The 26531-nt window shown below is 50.9% G+C and overlaps 1 protein-coding gene and 1 long non-coding RNA gene across 7 annotated transcripts in view; one reads left to right on the top strand and one right to left on the bottom strand.

Annotated features, from left to right (window-relative positions):
* HNF4A (hepatocyte nuclear factor 4 alpha) overlaps nt 1–26531 on the bottom strand; it is an 84398-nt gene that overhangs the window by 25646 nt on the left and 32221 nt on the right. For 3 of the 5 annotated variants that reach the window (XM_017541168.2, XM_017541169.2, XM_017541167.2), the window contains exons 1-3: nt 7510–7764; nt 2373–2547; nt 1160–1254 (exon numbers count right to left, since the gene is read on the bottom strand). In XM_017541168.2, coding sequence (XP_017396657.1) covers nt 1160–1254; nt 2373–2547; nt 7510–7624 — 385 coding nt within the window. In that variant the 5' untranslated portion in view covers nt 7625–7764. Of the gene's footprint in view, nt 1–1159; nt 1255–2372; nt 2548–7509; nt 7765–26531 lie in introns of those variants that run through there. The other 2 variants (XM_017541170.2, XM_037742982.1) reach the window with 1 other exon arrangement.
* LOC108312987 overlaps nt 14630–26531 on the top strand; it is a 45140-nt gene continuing 33238 nt past the window's right edge. For both annotated transcript variants that reach the window (XR_005202274.1, XR_005202275.1), the window contains exon 1: nt 14630–14846. This is a non-coding gene — a long non-coding RNA (uncharacterized LOC108312987). The remainder of the gene's footprint in view (nt 14847–26531) is intronic.

Below are 26531 nucleotides of genomic sequence, written 5' to 3'. Positions count from 1 at the left end.
CAAATGTGGTCCAAGCAGCACAAAGCTCTAGTTCAGCCTCAGACCTTCCAAGCATCAGTTGTGGGACCCTAGGCAAGTTGTTAAAAAATTGTGGGCCTCAGTTCCTTCATCCACGAAAAGGGAGGAATTATAATAGGGTCAATGGGCTGGGTTCATTTCATTTTCATGACGTTTTCCCACATAGGGTTGTCACGGAAACGAAAGGAACTCAGCCCATTGAAGTGTGGAAAAAGCCCAGCCCAGTGACTGATATCTCCTGGTAGCAGAAGGCCTGGCAAGACCTTAATAAATGTTGTGCTCTGGTCTTCTCGCCCTCCCTCGTCCAGGATGGTTCTGGGGTCTTGTTTCCACTTTCTCTCTTTTTTTATTTTTTTGAGATGGAGTCTCTCACTGTCCCCCGGGCTGGAGTGCAATGGCACAATCTCGGCTCAGGGCAACCTCTGCCTCCTGGGTTCACACGATTCTCCTGCCTCAGCCTCCCGAGTAGCTGGGATTACAGGTGCATACCACCACTCCCGGCTAATTTTTTGTATTTTTAATAGAGACAAGGTTTCACTATGTTGGCCAGGCTGGTCTCAAACTTCCGACCTCGTGATCCGCCCGCCTCGGCCTCTCAAAGTGCTGGGATTACAGTCATGAGCAGCCGCACTCGGCCTTGTTCCAATTTTCTAGAATGTGAAGATTTTGGAAATTGCCTGATATTCATGGATGAATAGTAAGGGAATTGGGGTGCTTGTCCCTGTCACAAAAATTCAAGAATCGGGCTCCTCTGGTTGTCCCCTTTGTGAAGTTGGGGTGGTGAGTTCGCAGATGTTTACAATGTCATTCTCTATGCTTGTCCTAATGTTCGAAATATTATATTAAAAAAAACCAAACACCCGACGTGGCTGCCTTGTGGTGGCACAGACAGGCAGGCAGGCAGGGGTGGTGGTTGCTGGGAGCCTGAAGAGCCAAGAGTGGGAGCTTATCTCTCTGAATCTTTCTCAAGACCAAGCCCAGCCGCTCCCTATGGTCAGATTTCCAGGCCCTCCCTCTTCTCGGCCATTAGCCAGTCACCCTGGGGCCTGGCACTGAGTCATAAAGTGTGGCTGCAGTTGTAAATGACTGTCGGGGAGCTGTGGGCGCAGGTGGGGCAGTGGGGAGGGGGGCCGAGGCTCACCTTCCTTCTTCATGCCAGCCCGGAAGCACTTCTTGAGCCTGCAGTAGCGGCACTGGTTCCTCTTGTCTTTGTCCACCACGCACTGCCGGCTAAATCTGGGGAGGGCTTTGGATGGTTGGATGGAGAAGACACAGCTTCCTCCTCTTAGAACAGAACTAGGGCCCTGGCTATCCAGTGGACCCCCAGCCTCAGTGGTCTCATCCCTTCATCCCAGGACTTCTCCCTTGAACCCACCAGGAGCTGGAGAGGTGCTACGACCTAAGGCTCCAGTCCTCTCCTGCTAAACAAGGGGAAACTGAGGCTCAGAGAGGCAATGTGTGGTCCTGGGTGACTCTGCTGGTTGAGGTTAGAGCTGAGTTGGCAAACTTGACCTCTCAGGTACCAGAGCCCTGCTATTTCCACTGCATTCTATAAAAGCCCGGAACCCATAGCAGGCTCTTGGTTATGGCTCAGAGTTAATGCTTGGTTCACATAAGCCTCTCTCTGGAGCGGGGTGGGAAGTAGAGGCCGAGTCACACAGTGCTGACGGGCGGGGCCCTGAGTGGCGGGCTCTGCCATGGATTCCAGCTGGTTGACCTTGGGCAGATACCTAGCCCTCCACAGCTTCCTCCTCTATAAAATGGGAATAACAACAGTAACCATCTCACAGGGGTGTTGGCAGGTGAAACGAAGTCATGCACCGATGGGGCACGGTATCTGCACATGACAAGTGCCACAGTTGACAGCTGCCATGATTTTATTGTTGTGATTACCCCCAACAGGAGATGCTTTTGAAAGAGGGCTCTCCAGGGCCTTGGGAAGAATTTGGGGTTGGTGGAAGCCCTTGGGGTAGGTGGAATGGCATGGGGTCAATCTCCTATTTGTCCCAGAAAAAGCACCAGACGGGAAGATGGGTTCATCTACCAAGGCTTCAGAAGAGGCCTCGTGGAATGGGAAAAATGACAATGGGCTTAAGGGGTTAAATACACACGAAGACTTAGTATGGCGCCTGGCATTGGATAAGAGCTTGATAAAAGGCAGCCAGTAGCCTGATGATCAGTAAATGTGGTTCCTAGAATAGATGCCCTCTGGATGTACAAAGCCTACAAAACCCGAAGAGCCTTGAAAGCTGTGAAGGGTAGCTGTCTCTGGGACCCACTCAGGGAGAAGACAGACCTGGGGACATGAACCCAAGTGTGCCCATTTCCCAGCTGGAGAAACTGAGGCTCCTCACCTGCAGGAGTACATGTGGTTCTTCCGCACGCTCCTCCGGAAGAAGCCCTTGCAGCCGTCACAGCTCGAGGCACCGTAGTGTTTGCCTGTGGCCCGGTCCCCGCAGATGGCACACAAGGCGCTGACACCCAGGCTGTTGGGCGCGTTGAGGTTGGTGCCTTCTGACGGGGACGTGTCTGTGGCAGGAGAGGAGGAAGTGAGGCTTCAGGAAGAACAGAAAGGCAGGCATCTAAGGGAGCCCTGCGGGGATCCCTCCAGGGCTTCCGCCTCAGCCATATCCGGGGGCTGTTCCCACTCCATCGCCTCCCTGCTCAGTGACCTCCTGATTTTTGGAGCTTCAGTTTCACATCTGTAAATTGGGGCTGGTGGTGACTTCACAGAGCTGATTCTGAGGGTGTGCATCTCCCTGTGGTGGAGGCCACGAGCCCCAGCGGTCTCTAGGCAGGCATGAAAACCTGGCCACAGGGTGAGAGCCTGCTCCAAACTGGGGAGGGGGCTGCGGAAGGGAGAAACATTCCCCCCAGAACCAGGTCCTGTCCCTCAGTTCTCACCCAGTGACCACCAAGGCTGGGTGGATCTCAGCTGCGTGCCCAGGGGCCCCGCAAATTCTCTGGGGAACAGGAAAGACTTGGGCCGAGAACAGTCACTCATGTGGCCTCCTGGGAGGGTCTGGACATGGCTCCCATCCCTCTCATCCCACAGGCAAAAGCTACTGCATCTACACAAATGTGAGGGGGGCCATAGAGGCAGGTGGCAAAGAGGATCTCGGGCCGGGTGCCAGGAGTCCTGGGCACTAGTGCTGATGCTGCCACTAACTTGCCTGTAAACTTGGGCAACTTCTTCTCCTTGCTTCAATTTCTTCTGGGCCTCAGTTTCTCTAACCATAAAAGGGAGCAGTTTGGTCTGTTTCCAAAGTTTAAAAAATAGCAGCAGCTGAACCTCCTTTTTGTCAGTAAATCTTTCACCAAAGATACACCCCTTTGGAGAAGGTAACAAATGCAATGGTTCAGCCCCCAGGAAAATGCAAGTGTGTGTGCCATGCAGTCCACACACACACATGCCACACACAAGCACACACACACACACACCACCCAGTCCACACACATGCAGACAGACACACATCACACAGTCACATACACACATGAACACACACCACAGTCCACATACACCACCCAGTCCACACACACGCCACATACACACACATGCCACACACAAGCACACACACATGCACCACACAGTCCACACACATGCACACACACACCACAGTCACATACACATGTACACACACACACACACTGCAGTCCACATACACCACACAGTCCACATACAGACACACGCCACACACAAGCACACACACACACCACACAGTCACATACACATGCACATACACACACGAACACACACCACAGTCCACACACACCACACAGTCCACATACACACACACGCCACACACAAGCACACACACCACACAGTCCACACACATGCACACAGACACACACCACACAGTCACATACACATGCACACACACAAACAAATACCGCAGTCCACATGCACCACACAGTCCACATACAGACACACGCCACACACAAGCACACAGTCACATACACATGCACACACACACACGAACACACACCACAGTCCACACACACCACACAGTCCACATACATCACACAGTCCACACAGTCCACACATATGCACACAGACACACACCACACAGTCACATACACACACACACACACACGAACACACACCACAGTCCACATACACTACACAGTCCACACACAACCACACACACCATACAGTCCACACGCACATGCACACACACAGGTGCGCACATGCACGCACACACACAGGCACATATACCACAGTCCACACACATGCAGACACACACCACATACCACACACACACCACAGAGTCCACAAACAACCACACACACACAGACATATACAGTCTACACATGCACACAAATGTGCACACACACAACATACACACATGAACACACAATATGCATACATACACATATCAACAAACATATATATACACGTGTGCACACATACCTATACAGACATACACATAGTCCACACACACATACACACATGCACACCTACACACAGACACATACACACATGCACACACACATACATACACACACACATATGTATTCATAGAAATCCTGAATTGGACCTTGGATTCCTTGGAGTCATCCAGTTAAGACCCGGAGAGGGCCATGCGCTGTAGGTAACAGCACAGCCCCTGAAAGCCTTCTGCCCAGGGTTCAATCCCAGCCTGCCCACTCTTCAGCCATGTGACGTTGGCTGTGTTCATTTACTTCTCTATGCCTTTGTGTCCTCACTTGTAAAATAGGAAACATGACATTCCCCTAGGTTTGTTATGGAGATTCGGTGAATTCTCATATGTGTATGTGAAGTGCTTGCCACGTGGTAAGCCCTATATCAGTGTTTGTGAAATAAAAACTTTTCTGCAGAAGAAAACTCTCGGAGCAGAGGACTTCCAGGCTCCGTGCACAAGCAGACACTGCCGTGTCTCATTTCTGCCATCGCAGACTCCCGGGTGTCCCCAGGAGTGCAGCCCCCCTCCACTTGGTGAATTATTCCTAGAGATGGCGATAATTGTTAAGCTGCATGGGTGCCCTTTCTCCCTCAGCCTCTCCTCCCCCGACCCCCAGGGAGAGCTGACCCCAGAGCTCCTGGCTGTTCAGCAGGAGGCTGGGGAAGGATCGCCCACCTCGGGGGCAGGATGGGCTGGGGGCTGTCAGCTCTATCATCTCCCCTCTGAGGTCAGCCAAACACCTCCATTCCACAGGTGAGGACACTGAGACTTAGAGAGGACAAGTGGCTTCCTGATGTCATCACACTGCTTGCGGTGAAGCAGAGGCATGGGCTTATGGTCCAGGTGTGCTGGGCTACTCTGGCCAGAGCCACACATGTTGAGGTGTCTGCTGGGGCTTCTAATGAACAAGGAGCCCCCGAGGCTGCTGCTGCATTGGAATAGCGAGTGGGTGGGGGAGAAATATCCTTTGAGCCTTTGAACCACCAGCTCAAGATGTACCTAAAACACTTTGGAGTACAACATCACATAACCCCAATTCAGAACACTTCAAACTCCAGCAAGGAATACTGGGGACCCTGCTTACAGATGCTCAGACCCTTGAGATGACCCATGTTGGGGCCAGGACCCTTTACCAGGGTTCAGCACCCAGGCACCTTGTATTTATCCTCTGGCCAGCCCTGGGAGACAGACACAATTACATATTCCCATCTTATAGATGAGGAAACTGAGACTCAGAGAGGAAACTGCCTTGCCGCATTCACACAGGTTGGAAGGATCCATGCCCGATTTGAGTCTAGATCTTTCTGGTTCCAGAGCTGGAGGTGGTCTTGTCTTGGGGACACCCAGTTCAGGGGCTTGGCCTCTGCCTCAGGAGCACACAGTTCCTAGGCTTTGAAAAAGCGATGGGGGCAGGGGACAGCCAGGGCAGGGCAGTGATCCTCCTGGGGACACATGACACTCTGGACACTCTGTCTCGTGCGGCAGCAGCTTGTTTAGCATCTCCAGGACGTTTTTGCCTTGAGCTCCTTGCATGGTCCTCAGACAGGCCTAAAAGCTGGCCAGCCACCAGGCCTGGGGGAATGAAGCCCATTTTGTAGAAGATACAGAAGCCAGGAGAGGGGAGGTGACTGGACGGCAGGGGCAGTCGAACACTTGCTGAGTTGACCGCAGGCAGTGCCCAGCGGCTGCCTCCTCGCTCTAGCTGAGCTGACCACAAGCTTCCAGGCCTCAGCTGGAGCTGCAGACTGATACTGGCTGTGTCGCTCCAAGATACAGAAGGAAGCGGGGTGGCAGGCTGACCTCAGCTAGCTGCCTGCCCCCTCTCCTCTGAGGCTGGCCTGGGACCCGATGGGGGCCTTCCCTCCAGGAGGGGTTTCCAGACCCCCTCCTTTCCCCTACATCCCTGTGGAGGAGAATGGCCCACCCCTCCAGATATGCTCCAGTGAAGTCAGAGTGGACACATAAATCTGGAGAGAAACGCTGGCAACAAAATCTGCTCAGAGATAAACAGACATGTTGCTGATGTGAAGCTCACTTGGTGAATGGCAGCAGCAGAATCCTGCACTTGGGTCTGGCATTCATGCACACCAGAGACCGCTGACCTCACCCGAGGTACAGGGGCTGCATCTGCACACAGCAGGTACAAATATGGGCACACGACAAAACGCCCACACAGGATAAGCATGCAGGAAGAACAGCACTCCAACAGGTCCACATGCACAAACGCATGTGCTGTATGACCCCCACACACAGCACGCATGTACAAACATCCAGACACACGTACACCCAGTCACTTACATACACAAGCAAGATCAACATGGGCACCTCCTAGAGACATAAACACAGACCCACTCAATAAATACAAAGGGAAATAGGCACAGAACTCACACACAGAGACAAATGAACACACATATGCAAATGTGTTCCTGAAGGCATCACCCCACCCATACAACTTACACGGAAACTCATGATCACACACGAACGCACACACAACACACACAGTGCTGAGCTGGCCTTGTAGTTAGCAAAACTTCCCTGAGAACTCCATTTTCCCTAAGTGCCAATTCCCCTAGGGAAGTCCCAAAGACACCGAGAAATGCAGATATGTCTCCAACCACCATCCTCCAGGGACACAGCGCCCCTTGCCATCTCTCTGAACCTAGGCCCGAGGGGTTCAAGAAGGGGCTGTGCCAGGCTGAATCGCTGGAGCTGGGCACCGAAAGGGAGCTCACCATCATGTCACTGCGCCAAGCACCAAGCAGAGCCGCTGCGAGACAGTGGGGAAGGGCCTGGGAGGAACAGCGGGGTTGACTTCTGCTGGAAATTGGCCCTTGCAGGCCTCCCTTCTCCCGGGATGCCTGTGATCGCTATACCTGGGCACATGGGCTTCGCCTGGCAACACCTGTGCTAGCCTGTAAGACCAACCTACCATTTTCTATCACTCTCCTCCCACTCCAAAGTTGGGTACCAAAGATTTGCTCCTGTACCCAGGCACACCTGCCCCCACTGGCACACCTGGGCACACCTGCCCCCACTGGCACACCTGGGCACACCTGCCCCCACCTACCATTGCCCATCGTCAACACCTGCACATTCTCAAATTCCAGGGTGGTGTAGGCTGGGTCCAGTGCAGCACTGTAGTCGGCCATGTCCATGTCGACGAGGGTTTTGGAGAGGCGCATTCTCCCCTGCCTCCACGCCACGGCCACCTGCCCTGCCCTGGGCGCCCACCCCGAAGGCTGAGCCCCAGCCCCCGCCCTCCGCCCTCCCACTGCCTCCTCCCAGTGCCCTCTCTGCCTTCCTTTCAAACCGTCCTCTGGGAAGATCTGCTGGGAGTCTAGGCCTAGCCTCTGCGGAGGGGTGGAGGCTCTGCCAGGGAGGGGTGGGGGTTAATGGTTAATCGGTCCCCCGCCGGTGGATAGGCTGGGCGGGGCTGCAGGGATTTGGCTGTTTGTTGGTTTCTGGCTGACACCCGGAGTGCTAATTACAACTGTTGGGGCCCTAACTCACCGATATTCAGTTATCAATTGTACAAGGCAGGCATCGTAACTCACGGGCACTCATCTGACCCTTGACTCAGCCGCCCCTCCAAGCCATTGTCATCCTAAGTCGGGCATTCTAACTGATACTATCAGGCACTGACAGCCTCCCTCTGAGATCCCCTCATTCAATAACTTCCCAAATCATTGACTTCTACCCTCAATGCTCTTGTAGAGATAAGGCTGCCCCATGGCCCATGATTTAGAAACCTAAATCCCAGGCCTCAGATGCCAATCTTCTGGATCCTTGTTCTGGGAGCTCCTTTCAGTTCCCCTGCAGTTTCCTGGTTCCCCTGGGAGCAGCATGGACTGGAGGGCTGGGAGGGCCAGACTCACCTCCAATTCCCCGATGCTGCTCCCTAGGACCCCACCCTGCCCCCCACCATCTCCCAAAGCGGCCAGGGTTTCTGGCCCAGACAGACTCCATCTCAGATTTTCCCTTCACGTTCTCCTGTTTCCCTCACTCTCACCCCCTCCCAGAGCAGACAGAGACCTGGATTTACATTCAGGCACCTACCACCTGCTAAGTGGGACCTTGGGTAAATGGTTCTCCTCTCTGAGCCTCAGTTTCCTTCTCTGTAAAATGTACAATCAACCTCAAGGGTGGTTTGAGAAAGAAATGAGACGGTATAAAAAACACCAAATGGGGCCGGGCGCGGTGGCTCACACCTGTAATCCCAGCACTTTGGGAGGCCGAGGCGGGTGGATCACGAGGTCAAGAGATCGAGACCATCCTGGTCAACATGGTGAAACCCCGTCTCTANTGAAAGGAATTATACGTCGAGGCTTGGAAACTGTAATACTCTCATATGGCAGAAAGGAAAGCTGAGCACGGTGGCTATGACATTCATAAAGAAATGAGTCCAGGCCGGGCGCAGTGGCTCACGCCTGTAATCCCAGCTACTCAGGAGGCTGAGGCAGGAGAATTGCCTGAACCCAGGAGGCGGAGGTTGCGGTGAGCCGAGATCGTGCCATTGCACTCCAGCCTGGGTAACAAGAGCAAAACTCCGACTCAAAAAAAAAAACAAACACCAAATGGGGTCTGGCAGATGTCCATCCTCTTCCTCCTCCCTCTCCCTGTTCTGTATCCCCCTTTCCATCCCTCTCTCCACCGCCTCCTATCTTCAAAGTGGGCTTTGTGGGGGGATCACCAGTGCAGTCACAGGCAGCCCAACCCTTAGAAAGTCCTGGTGCCTGATTCAGTGCTCTGCTGTGGTTGTCTTAAAATTCATCATGACTTTTGAACAAGGGGTTGTGATTTTTGTTTTGGACGGGGTCCTGAAAATGACACAGCTGGTCCTGCCTGTCGAAGCTCATGGTACACTCTGTTCTTCTCATTCCCTCCAGCCCTCATTGCTTTCTGTGCAGACACTTTCAAGAGCTGCTGATCTATCTGGGGAAGTAAGGTCTTGATGTAGAAGGCAGAGAGTGAGGGCAGAGGAAGGAAAGCCTGAGGCCTGGGAGGCCTGGGAGCCTGTCCTCTGCCACTGGCTGGAAGGGCAGGTTGGAGGGACTCGGTGACACCTGTGAGCAAGAGTGGGTGAATGAGTGGGAGCACCAGTTAATGAGCGAGTGGGGGGGGCGGGAAATCAATGAGTGGGTGAGTTAGGAGTGAGTGAATTAGAGACAGGGTGAATTAATGAGTAAGTTGAGTGAATACATGAATTGAGTGAGAGAATTAATGAGTGGGTGAATTCATGAGTGGGTGAATTCATGAGTGAATGAATGATTGAATGTATGGGTGAATTAATGAGTTAGCAAATAGGGAGTCAGGACATGTGTGTTTGACGGGTATGAGGAGGCATCCTCTCCATTCTTCCTACTGCTGGAAGCCCTTTCTCTGCCCTGCTTGGCTTTATTCTCCCCACTTGATTTGACCTCTGAAGCTGAGATGATGTAGGGGGGCAGGTGCTGTTTCCTGCAGGGAAAGGGGAGAGGGAGCAACTGTTCTGAAGAAGAAGAGAGGCTAGATTTGGTGCCAGGAGACCTGGGTTTAGGAACTAGCTCGGTCAGTATTCCAATAGATTTATTTACATCTGTCTCTTCTCAGGGCCTCAATTTCACCCTCTATAAAATGGAAAGATGACCCTGGCTTAGTTTTCTTTCTTTTTTTTTTTTTTTTTTGAGACGGAGTTTTGCTCTTGTTACCCAGGCTGGAGTGCAATGGCGCGATCTCGGCTCACCGCAACCTCCACCTCCTGGGTTCAGGCAATTCTCCTGCCTCAGCCTCCTAAGTAGCTGGGATTACAGGCACGCGCCACCATGCCCAGCTAATTTTTTGTATTTTTAGTAGAAACGGGGTTTCACCATGTTGACCAGGATGGTCTCGATCTCTTGACTTCGTGATCCATCCGCCTCAGCCTCCCAAAGTGCTGGGATTACAGGCGTGAGCCACCGCGCCTGGCCCTGGCTTAGTTTTCTATTGGCCAGGAGAAGACTTTGAGGGAGGGAGCAAGAGGCAGCCCCCAACAACCCACACTTTGAGATTTGATAAGGGGCTGAAAGAGATCAAATACTGGTGGGTTTCTCCCGCGCCTACCTCGGGAATATCTGATCTGGCTCCACCGGCCTTGAGGGAAGTGCAGAGGTGGGCAGAAAGGGAAGATCTGACTAAGGGATGAACACAGAAGAAAAGTGGAGGGCAGCTCGGGGAGGAGCCTCCTGGAGCCGAGCCCAGGTCCCTGCCACTTGCCTGGCACCTATGGCAGGCCACAGGTACAGCTACTGCCCACGCAACCCAGTAATACGTGACCTCATCCACTCTGAGGCACACTTCCACATTGCTTAAAGAGGAATGTGAGGCTGGGCGTGGTGGCTCATGCCTGTAATCTCAGCAGTTTGGGAGGCCGAGGCAGTCAGATCACCTGAGGTCGGGAGTTCGAAACCAGCCTGACCAACATGGAGAAACCCCATCTCTACTGCAAACACAAAATTAGGCGTGGTGACACATGCCGGTAATCCCAGTGACTCAGGAGGCTGAGGCAAGAGAATCACTTGAACCTGGGAGGCAGAGGTTGCGGTGAGCCGAGATAGAGCCATTGCACTCCAGCCTGGGCAGCAAGAGCGAAACTTTGTCTCAACAACAACAACAACAACAAAAGGTGGGGGTATGTGATCAATGGCATGTCAGAATTTCACTGATAACAAAAATAACAATGCATTTTTCTATAGATGATATCTTAGAATCAATCAAATAAGGTCTAGAATCAATACCGTGCCACAGCCTTGACCCGTTATACACAAGAACTGCTAGGTAGACAGCCTGCAAATGATGACCTGCTAGATACACGAGCCACGACATATCTGACTGACCAAATGTTCAACCTGCATGACTGCCTAGGAGGCACATTCTAGATTCACATCCCACTGCATTATAACCTACCCCATAAGTAAATCTATCCACTCATTACGGAAATTGCATAACCTCTTACATACATGAGTCATTTCCACCCTTAGTCAACGCCAAACAATATGTTCTAGATACACATTCCTCATATAAACGATGCACCACCTATAAGATCTGCTGGCTCTGTGACCTCAGGCAAGCCATTATTTCTTTTGTTCTTGTTGTTCATCGTTACTGCATAGTTTATTTAAACCAAGCTATGATAATACAGAGAAGACTGAGGTGGCAGCTGCCCAGAAACTTTGTGGATTACAGATGCAAAGTAGCCGGAGATGTGTCCTTGCACCCGCAGTTCAGTAACAGACAGACAAGTCAGTTACGTTTACATAAGTACAGAGAACTTAATACACATGACACCGCACATCCATCTTTTTGCTTTGTATTTCCATTTTAAACATATGTATGCCACCACTTTATATTTTAAATATGACTCCATGTATTTTGTGCCAATGGCTGGGAATGAAATGATCTCATGTCCCTGAAACAGGCAGACTTTGGTCTGCAATGCAGAATGTTTTCATTGGGATACCAAACAATCCTTAACACATAAGAGACAAAAAAAAATCCTTAAAAATCAGCTTAATACAATGTTCTTCATGTTAGATGAGGAGGAAGAATAGGACGTGGGAAAGGAAGAGATTGGGGTGCTTTAAATGTATGGTATCTGGAGATCTTGAAAGTTTCAGCCGGGTGAGGTAGCTCACGCCTGTAATCCCAGTAGTTTGGGAGGCCAAGGTGGACAGATCACTTGAGATCAGGAGTTGAAGACCAGCCTGGCCAACATGGAGACTCCATTTTCACTAAAAATACAAAAATTAGCCAGGCGTGGTGGCATGTGCCTGTAGTCCCAGCTACTTGGGAGGTTGAGGCAGGAGAATTGCTTGAACCCAGGAGGTGGAGGCTGTAGTGAGCTGAGATTGTACCACTGCACTCCAGCCTGGGTGACACAGCAAGACTTTTTTTTTTTAAAGAATGTTTCATTCAGGGGATGAAGAGATGTTGGTTCATGGATACAAAAGGAATAAGATCTAGTGCTTATAGCACAGTAGGGTGATCAGAGTTAACAATCATTGATTGTTTATTTCAAAATAGGTAGAAGAGAAGATCTGAAATGTCCCCAACGCAAAGAAAGGACAGATGTTTGAGGTGATGGATATCCTAAACGCTTTGATTGATCATGACACATTATATGCATGTATCAAAACACATGAACTCCATACATGTATATAATTATTATGTATCAATTATAAAAAGTTTCATTCCCTTCCTCCAAGGGAATTTTTTTTAACTAATGGAGAAAAAGAAAGCAGCTTCATAACACTCTCCAATGAGGAAGAACATGATCCTGACAATGCTCAGATGCTTTCATATGAGCACATAATAAATACAGCAAGTCACAGAGCAAATGTCACAGTATTGGTTTGGTTTTTATTTCTATGCTTATAAAAAAATAAGCTTCTTTCTGTGGACTGAATGGATGTGAGCCTGTGGGTGTTGGTCTCTGGTCCTGTATACCAGTGACTGTTTATATTCCAAGCCCAGGGCCAGCAGTCTGCACAAAGCAAGTTATTATTTCGAAGCCTCAGTTACTCTTTCTGTAAAATGGGTCTAACTTGTAGTTCGTTGTAAAGATTAAATGATGGCGTGAATAAGGTTCTTAGCTCCCCTTCCTCCTGACCTCTCTTTAGGGGAAAAAACCACAGACGTTGAAGTCAGATAGACCTGGGTTAAAATCCAGGCAGTGTCCATGTACCAAACTCTGTGACCTCAACTTCTACCTCTCTCAGCTTTAGTTTCAGCATCAGAAAAACTGGGTTGATACCCTCTTCGCAGGGATGGTTCAAGCATTAAGCAACTGAGCGAAGGCGCACAGTACAGCAGTAACAGTTACTGTCATTGGTCATTGACTCCAAGACACACTGGCCACATAATCAGTCGAAATCAGGACCCCTGTTTAGGACAGCTCCAGGTACCGCACGCCCAGCCATGAACAAGCTCTGGCCTCAGTGCCATCGACTTAGCAGCCGTTCTTTACCTCTGCTCACCTGCTTTGGGCTGTCAGGCCCCAGTTCAAGAGGGAGCAGATCCTGGGAGACAACAAAGGACCTCGGGGCTCACCAAGAGATCCAACTGAGATGGGAAGGAGGGATTGCCCTGGGCAGCCTGCAGTCGGGGAGGCAGAAGCAGAGAGCTCGTGCCTCTGCTGTGGACAGTGGTAAGGGTGCTGCCACTCTGAACCACATTGTTTCTCTTTTACATTTTAATAAGGTCTAATATTTACAGAGAAATTTTGTGCTAGCCTTGGTGCCAAAAACCTACTCTTCTCATATTATCTGCCCATTGAGATAGGGGCTATTGTCATCCCCATTTTTTCTTGTTTTTTTTTTTTTAGATGGAGTTTCGCTCTTGAGCCCAGGCTGGAGTGTAATGGCATGTTCTCGGCTCAGTGTAAACTCGGCCTCCCGGATTCAAGCGATTCTCCTGCCTCAGCCTCCCAAGTAGCTGGGATTACAGGCATGTGCCACCATGCCTGGCTAATTTTGTATTTTTAGTAGAGACAGGGTTTCGCCATGTTGGTCAGGCTGGTCTCGAACTCCTGACCTCAGGTGATCTGCCCACCTTGGCCTCTCAAAGTACTGGGATTACAGACATGAGCCACCACACCCGGCCTGTCATCCCTATTTTAAAAATGACAAAATTGAGGCTCAGAGAGGTGAAGTGACTTGCCCAAAGCCACACAGCTCATAAGGGAGGGGCTGTCATTTGAACCCATGTCCTGCCTCCAGAGCTTGAGGGCTTCACCCCTCTATGCCCTACTTGGATCATGACTCCTGGAATCCCAGAAAGGATTTCAGAATTCTAGGGCACTGGCGCTGGTGGCTTCACTGCCTTGGTCTTGCAGGGGAACTCGGGGACCTGAGAAGTAAAGCACCTTGTCCCTGGGCACAGGCAAGGCAGGTGTAGGGGTATCCTCCACACACCCAGGGCTGCCCGGCGACTTCGCGTCCCCTGGGTGCTCACCACGCCGCTATCTCCTGTCTTGTCCTCCCCACCTGCCACTCCGGGAGCGGTGTAGGAAAAACTGGGACTTATCAAGACAAAGAACAAAAGTCGTGGAGGAAAGAAGCCAAGAGCCATCTCCACTGTGGGGTAGGGCCCTTCAGTTTCGCCCCTTTGAAATTTCAAATTCCAGTTTGTGGACAAAGTCCTAACTATCTCACAATATAGGTCCCCAACCACTGACCAAACTCCAGTCCAGGCAGCCACCTGGCCCGAGGCTAGCCTGGCCTTGCTGCTTCCTTTAGCGGCTTCCAGGCTCCAGGAACAGGGGGTCTGGGCCACCTAGGGGCTCTGTCACAGCCACAGCCACCCCACAGGACCCCTGTCTCCCATCTGAGAGGACAGCCCTCTTCCTGGAGCTGGGATCTGGCGCTTGCTGACACCAACAGCGGATACCAGGTAGGTCCCTTCCCTTTCTCTTCCCTTCCCTGAGTTCCTAAAATACTGCTCATACCACCCTCTGCACCTTGGGCGCAGGCCACTGTGGCTTAATCAAATCAGGCACCCACAAAACTTCAAGACCGAAGGGATGCCTTGGCTAACCCACCCATTTTGTGGACGGAAACACTGAGGCCATCAGGGGAACGGTAGCTGGCCACAGACTGAACCATAGACTGGGGTCCCAGACCTGGGGCCGCTCAGGGAGCCTCAGAGGGTGAAAGGGACTTGCTGAAAGCCACGTAGTGGCGGTGGGGTGAGCGTCATCTTAACAATGAGCCCTTTCTGCTTCATCGCAACTCTCGTGAACCCTGGTAGCACCTCCTACCGACCGTGAGTGGCGTTGTGTTTGTTCACCCGATGACAGGTGGCCACTGGGTTGCCACAGGAGTATTTCCAAGAGGAAGATGAGGGAGCTCGGGGCTGAAGGCCAGTGGGTTTGGAAGGAAGCAACATTCATGTGGTTAACTGATAACTGGGCCCCATCCCTGGGCCTCGACTGGCCTCCTTCCTCCCTCCCTCTCCTCAAGCCTGATTAAGACCAACTTACCCAGCTGCTAATCATTGCTGAGCCTGTTGATTTTGCCTTAAAAAATTAACTGGGCATGAGTTTGCGGTTTTGCTCACCCCTAACCCTGAAAAGGCCTGGGTGGGCAGGAGGCCTCCAGGGTTATGCAAGAGGCCGCTGGCCTCCCAATGCATATCCCACGGCCACCTCGGCTGCCCTCCAAAGAGGAGGTTTTGCTCAAGAGTCAACAGTCTGCTTGTTCCCCCTGTGCTGGGTCCTGAGCAAATTTGCTCTGTTACCAAAGAGAGATAAAGGCAGCTGGGGGAGAGCTTTCCAAACAGGGATGGAAAGCGGCGGCTTTGAGCTTGGGGTTCTAGAACTCTGCAGTGTCAGAGCCGGGAGAATCTTTGGGAGGATGTGGGCTGGGCTTGCCAAGCCACGTTCCAAGGCTCCCAGGAGCTATAGAGTGTGTATCCACAGACCCAGCTTCAACCGGCGACTCCCTTTTATATGGAATCTTCCTTAAGATCTTATCTGAGGGTTGGAAAACCACTGATGCGGCTTCATCCCCTCCTTGCACAGATGGGGAGATGGAGATCAGAGGAGGAAGTGACTTGTCCAAGGACAAAGGTCACCTGGGTATTCTGGGCTGCAGCAAGCATGGTGGGCTCTCTATGGACCCGAGCGATGCCTTGAAGGACACTGGTGAACAAGATGGCTCTGCAAATGCCTTGCCATGCCGTTCTCCCCTCCTCCCAGGGCTGGCTGGAAGCAGAGAGGTGCCTGAGAGCCGCTGGAAGGCTCACGTCAGGGGAGTCCACCTGGCTCTGTGTCCCCTGGGCCCTGTGAGGATGTGCGCAGCAACCAGGTGCTGCAGACCAGAGACTACGGTTATAATCCATCTCAGCCACGTCCTGTCTCTGGAGGCATCAGGCCCTGGAGAAAGATGCAGAGCCCTGCCCTGACTCTTTCAACCTCTCCGAGCCTCAGTTTCTTCACCTGTAAATTGGGAATGATACTACTTCTAGGGTTGTCATGAGAATGCAAATGGGGCAAAATACACACATTGATCATCATGGCCAATGGCTATGCAGCTGTTTCAGGGGCTTTGCGCCTGTTCCCTCCTTGATCCTCCCAGCCACTCTGGGAGGGAAGCAACATTTTTACCATCATTTTACACACCAGAGGCACAGAGAGGTTGAGTTATATACCCATGCTCACACAGCTGATGAGAAACAAGAAGTCGAATTGGAACCTGGGCAGTCTGGCTCTAGAGTCGGTGCTCCTAACTCCAGGGCTACCCTGCCCTTCCACGGTTGCCACATGGTAAGTGCCAGTGAGAGGTGGCCAGGAGAAGGGCAGAGAGCAGGGCACTGTGGGAGATGCTGACTGCAAGGCTCCGGAGGAAGGGCAGAGTATGGTCTGGAGAATGATCAGGAAGGAAGCCAGGAGGACTTGGGCCTGTGTGGGTGGGGCGTCCCTGAAGGCTGCCTCCTGCCAGGTGGCTTGTGACATCTGGGCCGAGGGTGGTGTTGTCCTCCTGTTTATGTTCCTGAATTTATCTGCAGGGGTGACCTTGGAAATTAGATGTGGCCTTCCCAGACCTTGCAGGGCCTGACGGTTGATGGTAGTAGCCCCTGCCTGACCCAGACTCTGGTTTGGGGAGTGAGGGAGGAACCCACATCCCAGAAGCCACCCTCGGTCTCCCCATCCTCTTGTTCTGAGAGGCCCCAGGGATTTTCCAGGTCACTAAGGTGAGGTGTTTTGAAGTCCTGAGGCTCAGGCCAGAGTCACTGCCCTGTACAGTTGTGCAGGTTGCTCACTGCACAAAGGTTCTCCAGTCAAGAGGGTAAGTGGGGGTGGAAATCCAGCCCTTGTTCCACTTGCCAAGCCAAGTACCCATGGAGCTCTGCCTGCCCAGAGTGGGATGCCTTTTTCTTATTTGCACAAGGGCTTCATGTGAGCTGCTGGGTGCCCTGCCCCAGCTCTGGTTCCAGCCACTGTGTGTCCTTGGGCAAGGACACTTCCCTCCCTAGCCTTGGTTTCCCACTGGAGAAGTTTTGTCAAATATAAAGCAGACTCAATCCTGAAGGTGAAACAGAATCATCTGAAAACTTTAAAATATACAGATGTTGACTGAACGTGGTGGCTCACACCTGTAATCCTAGCACTTTGGGAGGCTGCGATGGGAGGATTGCTTTGAGCCCAGGAGTTTGAGGCCAGCCTGGGCAACATAGTGAGACCCTATGTCTATTTTATCTGAGACAGAGTTTTGCTTTTATTGCCCAGGCTGGAGTGCAATGATGCGACCTTGGCTCACCACAACCTCCGCCTCCCAGGTTCGAGCAGTTCCCCTGCCTTAGCCTCCCGAGTAGCTGAGCTGGGAGGCACCACCACACCCAGCTAATTTTGTATTTCTAGTAGAGACAGGGTTTCTCCATGTTGGTCAGGCTGGTCTTGAACTCCCGACCTCAGGTGATCCGCCCACCTCAGCCTCCCAAAGTGCTGGGATTATAGACGTGAGCCACCAGACCCAGCCCCTGTGTCTATTTTTAGAAAAGATATTTTAAATTAAACACAGATGCCCAGTCCTATCACAGACCAATGATCAAATCTTAGGATGGGGTGGGAAGGCACCAGGTATCTGTATTTCTGTGCAGCCAATATCGAGACCCACTGTAGGAGGGCTTGAAATTTGAAGCTGGAAAGTCTTCGATGGCATCCAAGTCTACCACTTACTATAACTTCCTACTCAAAACTGCAGCGAGGCTCAGTTTTCTCATCTGTTAAGTGGAATGATGACAGCTTCCTCACAAAATCCAAATGCCAATTAAATGAGATCATGTTAGACGGTGCTTGGCACCATGTTCCCCAGGTAGGAAGCTCCTGGTTCTTGCTACCAAGACTATTATTGTTATCGGCTATTTGACGTTGACAAAATAAAGGGCCTTTCTAGGCCAAGGATTCAGTGACTTGAAGACAGGCCTTCTCTGTTCCTTTGAGTCAGTTTCTAGTAGCTGGGTCTAACTCCTGGCTGCACACCTGTCATATTATTGAGATATGTGTTACTATTATTATTTAATATCTTAATTTGTTGACATCTTTCCATTTAGTTTTGAATTGGTACTACATTCACATGGCTCAGAATCAAAACATAAAAGGTGTAAATTGAGAAGTGTTGCTTTCAGTCAGTATCACAACTTGAAGGTGTTTCCATAGCAGCTGAGAGCAATCTTTGAGGAAGGAGGGGTTATTGCCTCCATCACAGATGAGGAAACTGACATCNATTATTTAATATCTTAATTTGTTGACATCTTTCCATTTAGTTTTGAATTGGTACTACATTCACATGGCTCAGAATCAAAACATAAAAGGTGTAAACTGTATCTTGTTTGTTTCATTTAGTATCACAACTTGAAGGTGTTTCCATAGCAGCTGAGAGCAATCTTTGAGGAAGGAGGGGTTATTGCCTCCATCACAGATGAGGAAACTGACATCATTTTCCCAGTGAGCCAAAGCAGTGGTGTTAGAACCGCCTCTACCTGGCTCCAGAGCTCGCGTTTATGCCCATGCACTGATGAGGCCTTCCACAAAACCCAGCCCAGAGAGCTTTGGGCATGCAGGCCTGGCCTTCTCAGGGTAAGAGGTAGGGAGGGGGCTGTCAGGGTCCTCACTGTCTGGATCCAGAAACCCCAAAGAGAGGATGAAGTGTGGAACAAAGAATGTCCCAAGTCATCCAGATAGGGACCTAAGAGAGGGTGTCCCCTGGATGGAACAGTGGGGACCTGGTGGCTGTGCCTACCAGCACTAGAGAATGTGCCAGGAACTCTGCCAGCCTTAGGTCATGCAGGTGGCAGGGGAAGTCAGGAGGAGGATGAGAGGCAGGAAGGGAAGCACGGCCGAGGAGACAGGCCCTGGGTGCAGGAGACGGCGGGGACCCCATGCCTGGAGCTCAGGGAGGAGGATTTGAAGGCGGAAGTGGCAATGAGATTTTAACTGCTTGTTTTCTGCTCAGCGAACTTCAGGGTTCCCTCTGGATCCTTGACCTGCTTCAGCTCACTGACTCACTGACTTTGGTCAAGTCATTTTCCCTCTCCATGCCTCAGTTTTCCCAGCTGCAAAATGGGAGATCAGAGATCTGGTCTTTAGGCGGCCTTGGAGTGCCCGACTCCACGGGGCCCCTCTCGCCTTGCTGACGGCATCTGGATCCTCCTTCTTTGATGAGAATGTCATTCACCCATCAGGGCCCTGGCCGCTCCTGAGTTACGGGATGAGCTTACAAATCCTCCACACTGCTCCCAGTCTGGAATCCTCCCCCTTGGTCCTGTGTCTCTCTCCTACCATCCCATCCTTCCAGGCAGATGTGGAGTCAGGACCATACCTGATGGGTCCCGGGGGAGGCCCTGGCCCCAGTCCGACATCCTCCTGCTGCTGCTATGGGGTCCCGCACAGTGCACAACCTCTTCATCCTTGAGGGAGCTCCTGCTGACCCCCCTTCCAGCACCCGAGACCCTGCGAGGGCTGCTGGGCAGAGTTAATCCCTTAATACTAGTCACAATGAGATTTCAGGGATGGTGGGAGGCGGTCTCCATGGAAACTGCGGACCTGTCCAGGACCCATGCAAGGAATTAGCCCCAGGGCTCTACAAGGGGCTCCTAGAGAGCCAACCCGAACAGGAATGGGAGACGCAGTGGTCTGGACTCCTGGGTCCTGCTCTGGCCTTCCTGTTGTCTCTCTGGAGGGCTTGAAAGAAAACCATAACTCTTGCACTGCTTCAGGATTCTGCTCAACTGGACAGAGGTGTATCCACAGGGAAAGCCCCATCATCTTTCTGAGCCTCGGTTTCTCCATGTCCCTATTGAGGTTGTAATCCTTCACACAGTGGCTTTTCTAGAAGAGTGCAGGCTTCGGAGTCTGCCAGACCTGAGTTTGCAGCTCAGCTTTTCCCTCTAAGACTGCAAATGTAGGCAAGGCATTTCACTTCTCTGAGTCTCAGTTTCCTCATCTGTATGATGGGCACAGTAACAGCAACATGGCATCCCTCTTGTGCCTGGCTGGTGGGTGGTAACACCCAGTGAATGCGAGTCTCCTCCTCACCTCTTCCTGACCGTCCTGCCCACACTGCACATTCACCCTCCCCAGCCACCTGCAGCTTCCAGAACCCCATGATCTCAAGCAGAGCTGTCGCCCATCTTTCTTTGCCTTCTCACCCTCCAAGTCCCATTTCAGTCATCTTCCTTCAGGAAACAGAACTCCAGCCTCCTCCTCTGTCCCACCCCCCACCGCCCCCAAAGCTTTACATCATCATAGTTTAGTCAGATGGTGGTTAGACCGGCTGTCTGCCTCCTCCATTGGACTATGTCCCGTCTACCACTGTATTCCCAGGACCCACTTGATATAAATAGGCTGGATGGATAACTGAGTGAATGAAGGAAATCATCCATCAAAACATTCAGTGTTTATTCAGCATCTTCCGCGTGCATCGTTGTGGGTGCTGGAGATGCAGCAGTGAGGACCGTGGGCAAAATACCCCTCCCCAGAGGGTTGCAGATGAGCAAATAAAAATGCAGGATACCCAGTTAAAAGTGAATTTAAGATACACGAGGAATACTTTGTTAGTACGAGTGCGTCCCAAATAATGCATAGGACCTACCTATACTCTTAAAATGTGCTGTTCATCTCACACTCAGATGAAACTGTGTGTTCTGTGCTGCGGCGGGCAACCCCACACCCTCCCTCACAGAGTTTGCATTTTGATGGAGAGGCGGGTTGCAGACAGAAGCAAGTAAATACAGAAAAAGCGAAGTAAATTACAAACAGTAGTTAAATGCAGTGAAGACGCACAGCACGATGTGATAGCACCTGGGGATGCGCAGGGGCGAGCCCCTGAGCTAGGGGCCTTTATCTGCACAGGTCATTTTAGCTCCAGTGAGAGGCCACTTTGCAGAAGTTCTTTGAGGACGTTAAAGGGTATGGTGGAGGCTGCTAAATTTGAGAGAAGGACTCTGAGGAAGGCAGGGGGCGCCCCTGATGGGGAGGGGCGGCTGCTAAGTCTCACTTGATAGACTCCACAGTTTTGCAACTTGGATCTGAGCCTTCACAAACCTTCGCGAACCCGCAGCCCCACCCCTCGGTTCAGCCAATGTCTTCTGCGGGGCTGGGAGCCAGGGGAAGAGGCCAAAGGAACTGTGCAGAGAAGCGTGGCCACCGGGCCACAGCTGGGAGCCCTGACACCCTTTCCCGCCCACCTCGTCCCGCGGTTGCCCCAGGGCGCAGGGCAGGGCCAGCACCGCGCTGGGCCGGCGGGCGTCCGGGAGGAGGCGGCGGAGACTCTCCGCAGTGCTGAGTTCGCGCTCCCCGGGCTCCTCCTTGTGGCCAATGTGGGAACTGTCGTTCAGAAGTTTAGCCTTACGGACTTCACCAGTCACAGCGGAGGCCACACCGCATCCCACCAATCACAGGACCAGACGCGCTACGTCTCCCCAAATCCAGAGGAAGCCTGCTCGGCTCGATCACCAATCGCAGCTCGCTGGGTTCAGTAACCTAGACCAACATCTCCCATCACACACCAGCACATGGCCGCTGCAGCACTCATAACGCAAGATTTTAAAACCACTTCCTAGGCTGGCAGCTGCTGCCCTTCCACCACCTACTAAACTTCTGTTCCCAGCACCTTGTTCCCATGTACAGGGGCCTCTGAGGAAGGTCCCAGGCTTTGTGCCGCTTCCATGTGGAAGCAGATGTCAGCATGTAGGGGCATTTATAATGATGCTACTATCATTAAATGTCATCCCCCTTATAAAAATGAAGGTAGGCGGAGCGTGGTGGTGCATGCCTATAATTTCAGCACTTTGGGAGGCCAAGGTGGGAGGATCGCTGAAGCCCAGGAGTCAGAGGCTGCAATGAGCCATGATCACACCACTGCACTCCAGTTTGGATGATAGAGTGAGACTCTGTCTCAATCAAAAAATTAAATTAAATTAATGTGTGGATATGGGAGTGTGGAAAACGTATGACCTTTGTGTTAGACACACCTGGAGCCCATATACTATCTTTGTGAAGTAGGGTGATCCACGTCCCCTTCCTCAGGCTCAAAAGAGAACAATAGTAATATCTATATGTCATATTCCCTCACCCACCTTCTCTCAGTTATGCAAGCCAACGTCCTGCAAGTCACAACCTTGGTGTTGTCCTTCTCTTCCCATCCCTTCCAGTTCTTCAGAAAGTTCAGTTTTTGCCAACTCCAGTACCTAGTTTTTCATCGTCTTTCCACCCCAGCTTATCTTATGCATTATCTCTGGAGGTCTGCAAAAGTCTTTCCACGTCTTCCTTTTTTAAACAAAACAAAAGCAAACAAAAAGAAAAAAACCTGCCAGGGTGGGGGAGGGGATCTCCCCCACCCCTCACCTCTGCCTCACCCCTTCACTTCTTTTTCCACGGTGGCTCCCCTAACCCCCACTTTTCACCCAGGGGCCAGGGGTGATCTTGTACAAATGTACATTGGCTCAGATCCTCTTCTGCTTAAATTTTTACGACTTCCTATGCATTTACAAGAAAACTCGTACAACTGCTTTACACTGAGGCCATTCACGGCCTGGTTTTTATATCCCTCCAACTCCAATCTCATTCATTCCACGTGCTCCCACCCCTACCAGTAGCAGCTGTACTGGCCATCTTTAAAAGTTTTTCTTTCCAGTTTTGGGGTCCTTTGCACCTACTTTCCCTCTGCCTGGAATACATTTTTTTTTTTAAGTTGGAGTTTTGCTCTTGTTACCCAGGCTGTAGTGCAATGGTGTGATCTTGGCTAACTGTAACTTCTGCCTCCCGGGTTCAAGCAATTCTCCTGCCTTAGCCTCCCAAGCAGCTGGGATTACAGGTGCCTGCCATCATGCCCAGCTAATTTTTGTATTTTTTTTTTTTTTTTTTTTTTTTTTTTTTTTTTTTTTTTTTTTTTTTTTTTTTTTTTTTTTTTTTTTTTTAGGACGGCGTTTCGCTCTTGTTCCCCCGGCTGGAGTGCACTGGTGTGATCTTGGCTAACTGTAACTTCTGCCTCCCGGGTTCAAGCAATTCTCCTGCCTTAGCCTCCCAAGCAGCTGGGATTACAGGCACGCGCCACCATGCCCAGCTAATNGCCTCCTGGGTTCAGGCAATTCTCCTGCCTTAGCCTCCCAAGCAGCTGGGATTACAGGCACGCGCCACCATGCCCAGCTAATTTTTTGTATTTTTAGTAGAGACGGGGTTTCGCCGTGTTGACCAGGATGGTCTCGATCTCTTGACCTCGTGATCCACCCGCCTCGGCCTCCCAAAGTGCTGGGATTACAGGCTTGAGCCACCGCGCCCGGCTAATTTTTGTATTTTTAATAGAAACGGGATTTCACCATGTTGGCCAGGCTGGTCTCGAACTGCTGACCTCAGGTGATCCACCCACCTCAGCCTTCCAAAGTGCTAGGATTACAATCGTGAGCCACTGTGCTGGCTTGGAATACATTTTAATAAATGTTTAATGGATATTTGTTGGATGAATGAATGAAAAGATCTTTCAGGAAGAACTGATAGTGATGTAAACTTCAAGTGCTTGGTGCATAGCAGGTATTCAATGAAAAGGATTCTATGCTTATAGTAGAAATTTTGGAAGCTAAAATAAAAATTGGGCTGGGCGTGGTGGCTCACGCCTCTAATCCAAGCACTTTGGAGGCCAAGGTGGGAGGATCACCTGAGGTCGGGCGTTCAAGACCAGCTTGACCAACACGGTGAAACCCCGTCTTTAAATAAATAAATAAATAAAATAAAAATTGAAGATTTAAAAATCATATATGCGCCAATATTTAGACGGGCTCAAACTCTTAATTGTTAACCAGGGTTTCTTGACCTCGGCACTAATGAGATTTGGGCTAGAGAATTCTTTGTCGTGGGGACTGTCCTGTACATCGTCCCTGGCAGCATGTCTGGCCTCTGTCCACTAGATGCCAGCAGCACTTTCCTCTACTCCCAAGGTGTGACAACCAAAACTGTCTCCAGACATTGATAAATGTCCGTCGGGGGTTGAAGTTCTCTATACTGAGAACCACTATGCTAGGCCTCTACCCTTACAAGAAATTTTCTCTCATTCAATGCTTCTCAAATCTTGGTGTCCATAAGAATCATCTGGGGCCATTAATAATTCATATGTCAGCTGTGCGAGGTGGCTCATGCCTGTAATCCCAGCACTTTGGGAGGCAGGCAGATCACCTGAGTTCAGGAGTTCAAGACCAGCCTGGCCAACGTGGTGAAACCCCGTATCTACTAAAATAGAAAAAAAAATTATCTGGGTGTGGTGGCATGTGCCTGTAATCCCAGCTGCTCAGCAGGCTGGGGCAGGAGAATTGCTTGAACCTGGGAGGTGGAGGTTGCAGTGAGCCAAGATCATGCCACTGCACTCCAGCCTGCGCACCAAAGTGACACCCTGTCTCAAAAAAAACAAAAACAAAAACAAAAACAAAAGCAAAAATCAGAGACCTGGGGTCCTACCAGGTGCCAGGACCAACAGTGGGCCTAGTCATCAGATGTTATCTTTTTTTTTTTTTTTTTTTTTTTTTAATAAATAGAGGCAGGGCATGTTGGCTCATGCATGTAATCCCAGCACTTCAGGAGGCTAAGATGGGCAGATCACTGGAGACCAGGAGTTCAAGACTAGCCTGGCCAACAACGGGGTGAAGCCCTGTCTCTACTAAAATACATGGGCATGGTGGCACATGTCTGTAATTTCAGCTACTTGGGAGGCTGAGGCAGGAGAATTGCTTGAACTCAGGAGGCGGAGGTTGTAGTAAGAGGAGATTGCGCCACTGCACTCCAGCCTGGGCAACAGCCTGGGCGACAGAGGGAGACTCCATCTCTTCAACAAACAAATAAATAAATAAAATAGAGATGCGGGTCTTGCTATGTTGTCCAGGCCTGTCTTGAACCCCTGGTCTCAAGCAAATCCCCCCACTTCAGCCTCAGAAAGTGCTGGGATAAAAGGCGTGAGCCACCAGGCACCTGGCCCAAATGTTTAATGAGCTTCCATCACACATACTAAGTTTTGTATTTTTAGTAGAGACAGACAAGTTTTCACATGTTGGCCGGGCTGGCCTCCAACTCCTGACCTCAGATGATCAACCCACCTCGGCCAGGCACGAGCCACTGCACCCAGCTGATATAGGTCTTCATTTAAATATCTTCTTTTATGTTTTAATGAAGCTTGATGATTTTAATACATAACAAGTTTTTTGTTAGATGAATTCCTAGATAATTATTATTGCTGTGTAAGTAATTTTTTAAAATCATATCCTCTCGGCCAGGTGCAGTGGCTAACCCCTGTAATTCTAGCACTTCGGGAAGCTGAGGCAGGCTGATCAATTGAGCTCAGGAGTTCGAGATCAGCCTGGGCAACATGCCGAAGCCCTAGTCTCTACCAAAAATACAAAAAATTAGCCAGGTGTGGTGGCATGCACCTCTGGTCCCAGCTACTTGGGAGGCTGAGGCAGGAGGATTACCTGAGCCCAGAAAGCAGAGGTTACAGTGAGCCAAGATTGCATCACTGCACTCCAGCTTGGGCAACAAAGTGAGACCCTGTCTCAAAAAAAAGGCCATGTTTATTTTATTTATTATTTATTTATTTATTTACTTACTTACTTATTAAGATGGAGTTTTGCTCTCGTTGCCCAGACTGGAGTGCAATGGCGCAATCTCAGCTCACGGCAACCTCTGCCTCCTAGGTTCAAGTGGTTCTCCTGCCTCAGCCTCCCAAGTAGCTGGGATTACAGGCGTGGGCCACAACGCTTGGCTAATTTTTGTATTTTAAGTAGAGATAGTGTATCACCATGTTGGCTAGGCTTGTCTTGAACTCCTGACCTCAAGTGATCTGCCCACCTCAGCCTCCCAAAGTGCTGGGATTACAGGTAGGAGCCACTGCACCTGGGTCCTTCCCCCCACCCCCATAAAGAGAGGCCAAAAGTCTAGAGGCTTTGAAAGGCAAATGGTATTAAGTCAGGATTTTATAAAAGAGTTTCAGCCGGGCGCGGTGGCTCAAGCCTGTAATCCCAGCACTTTGGGAGGCCGAGGCGGGTGGATCACGAGGTCAAGAGATCGAGACCATCCTGGTCAACATGGTGAAACCCCGT

The sequence above is a fragment of the Cebus imitator genome, unplaced genomic scaffold, assembly GCF_001604975.1.
Source record: "Cebus imitator isolate Cc_AM_T3 unplaced genomic scaffold, Cebus_imitator-1.0 Scaffold132, whole genome shotgun sequence".
NCBI classification, from domain to species: Eukaryota; Metazoa; Chordata; class Mammalia; order Primates; family Cebidae; genus Cebus; species Cebus imitator.
This window is presented reverse-complemented; position numbering and strand designations above follow the sequence as displayed.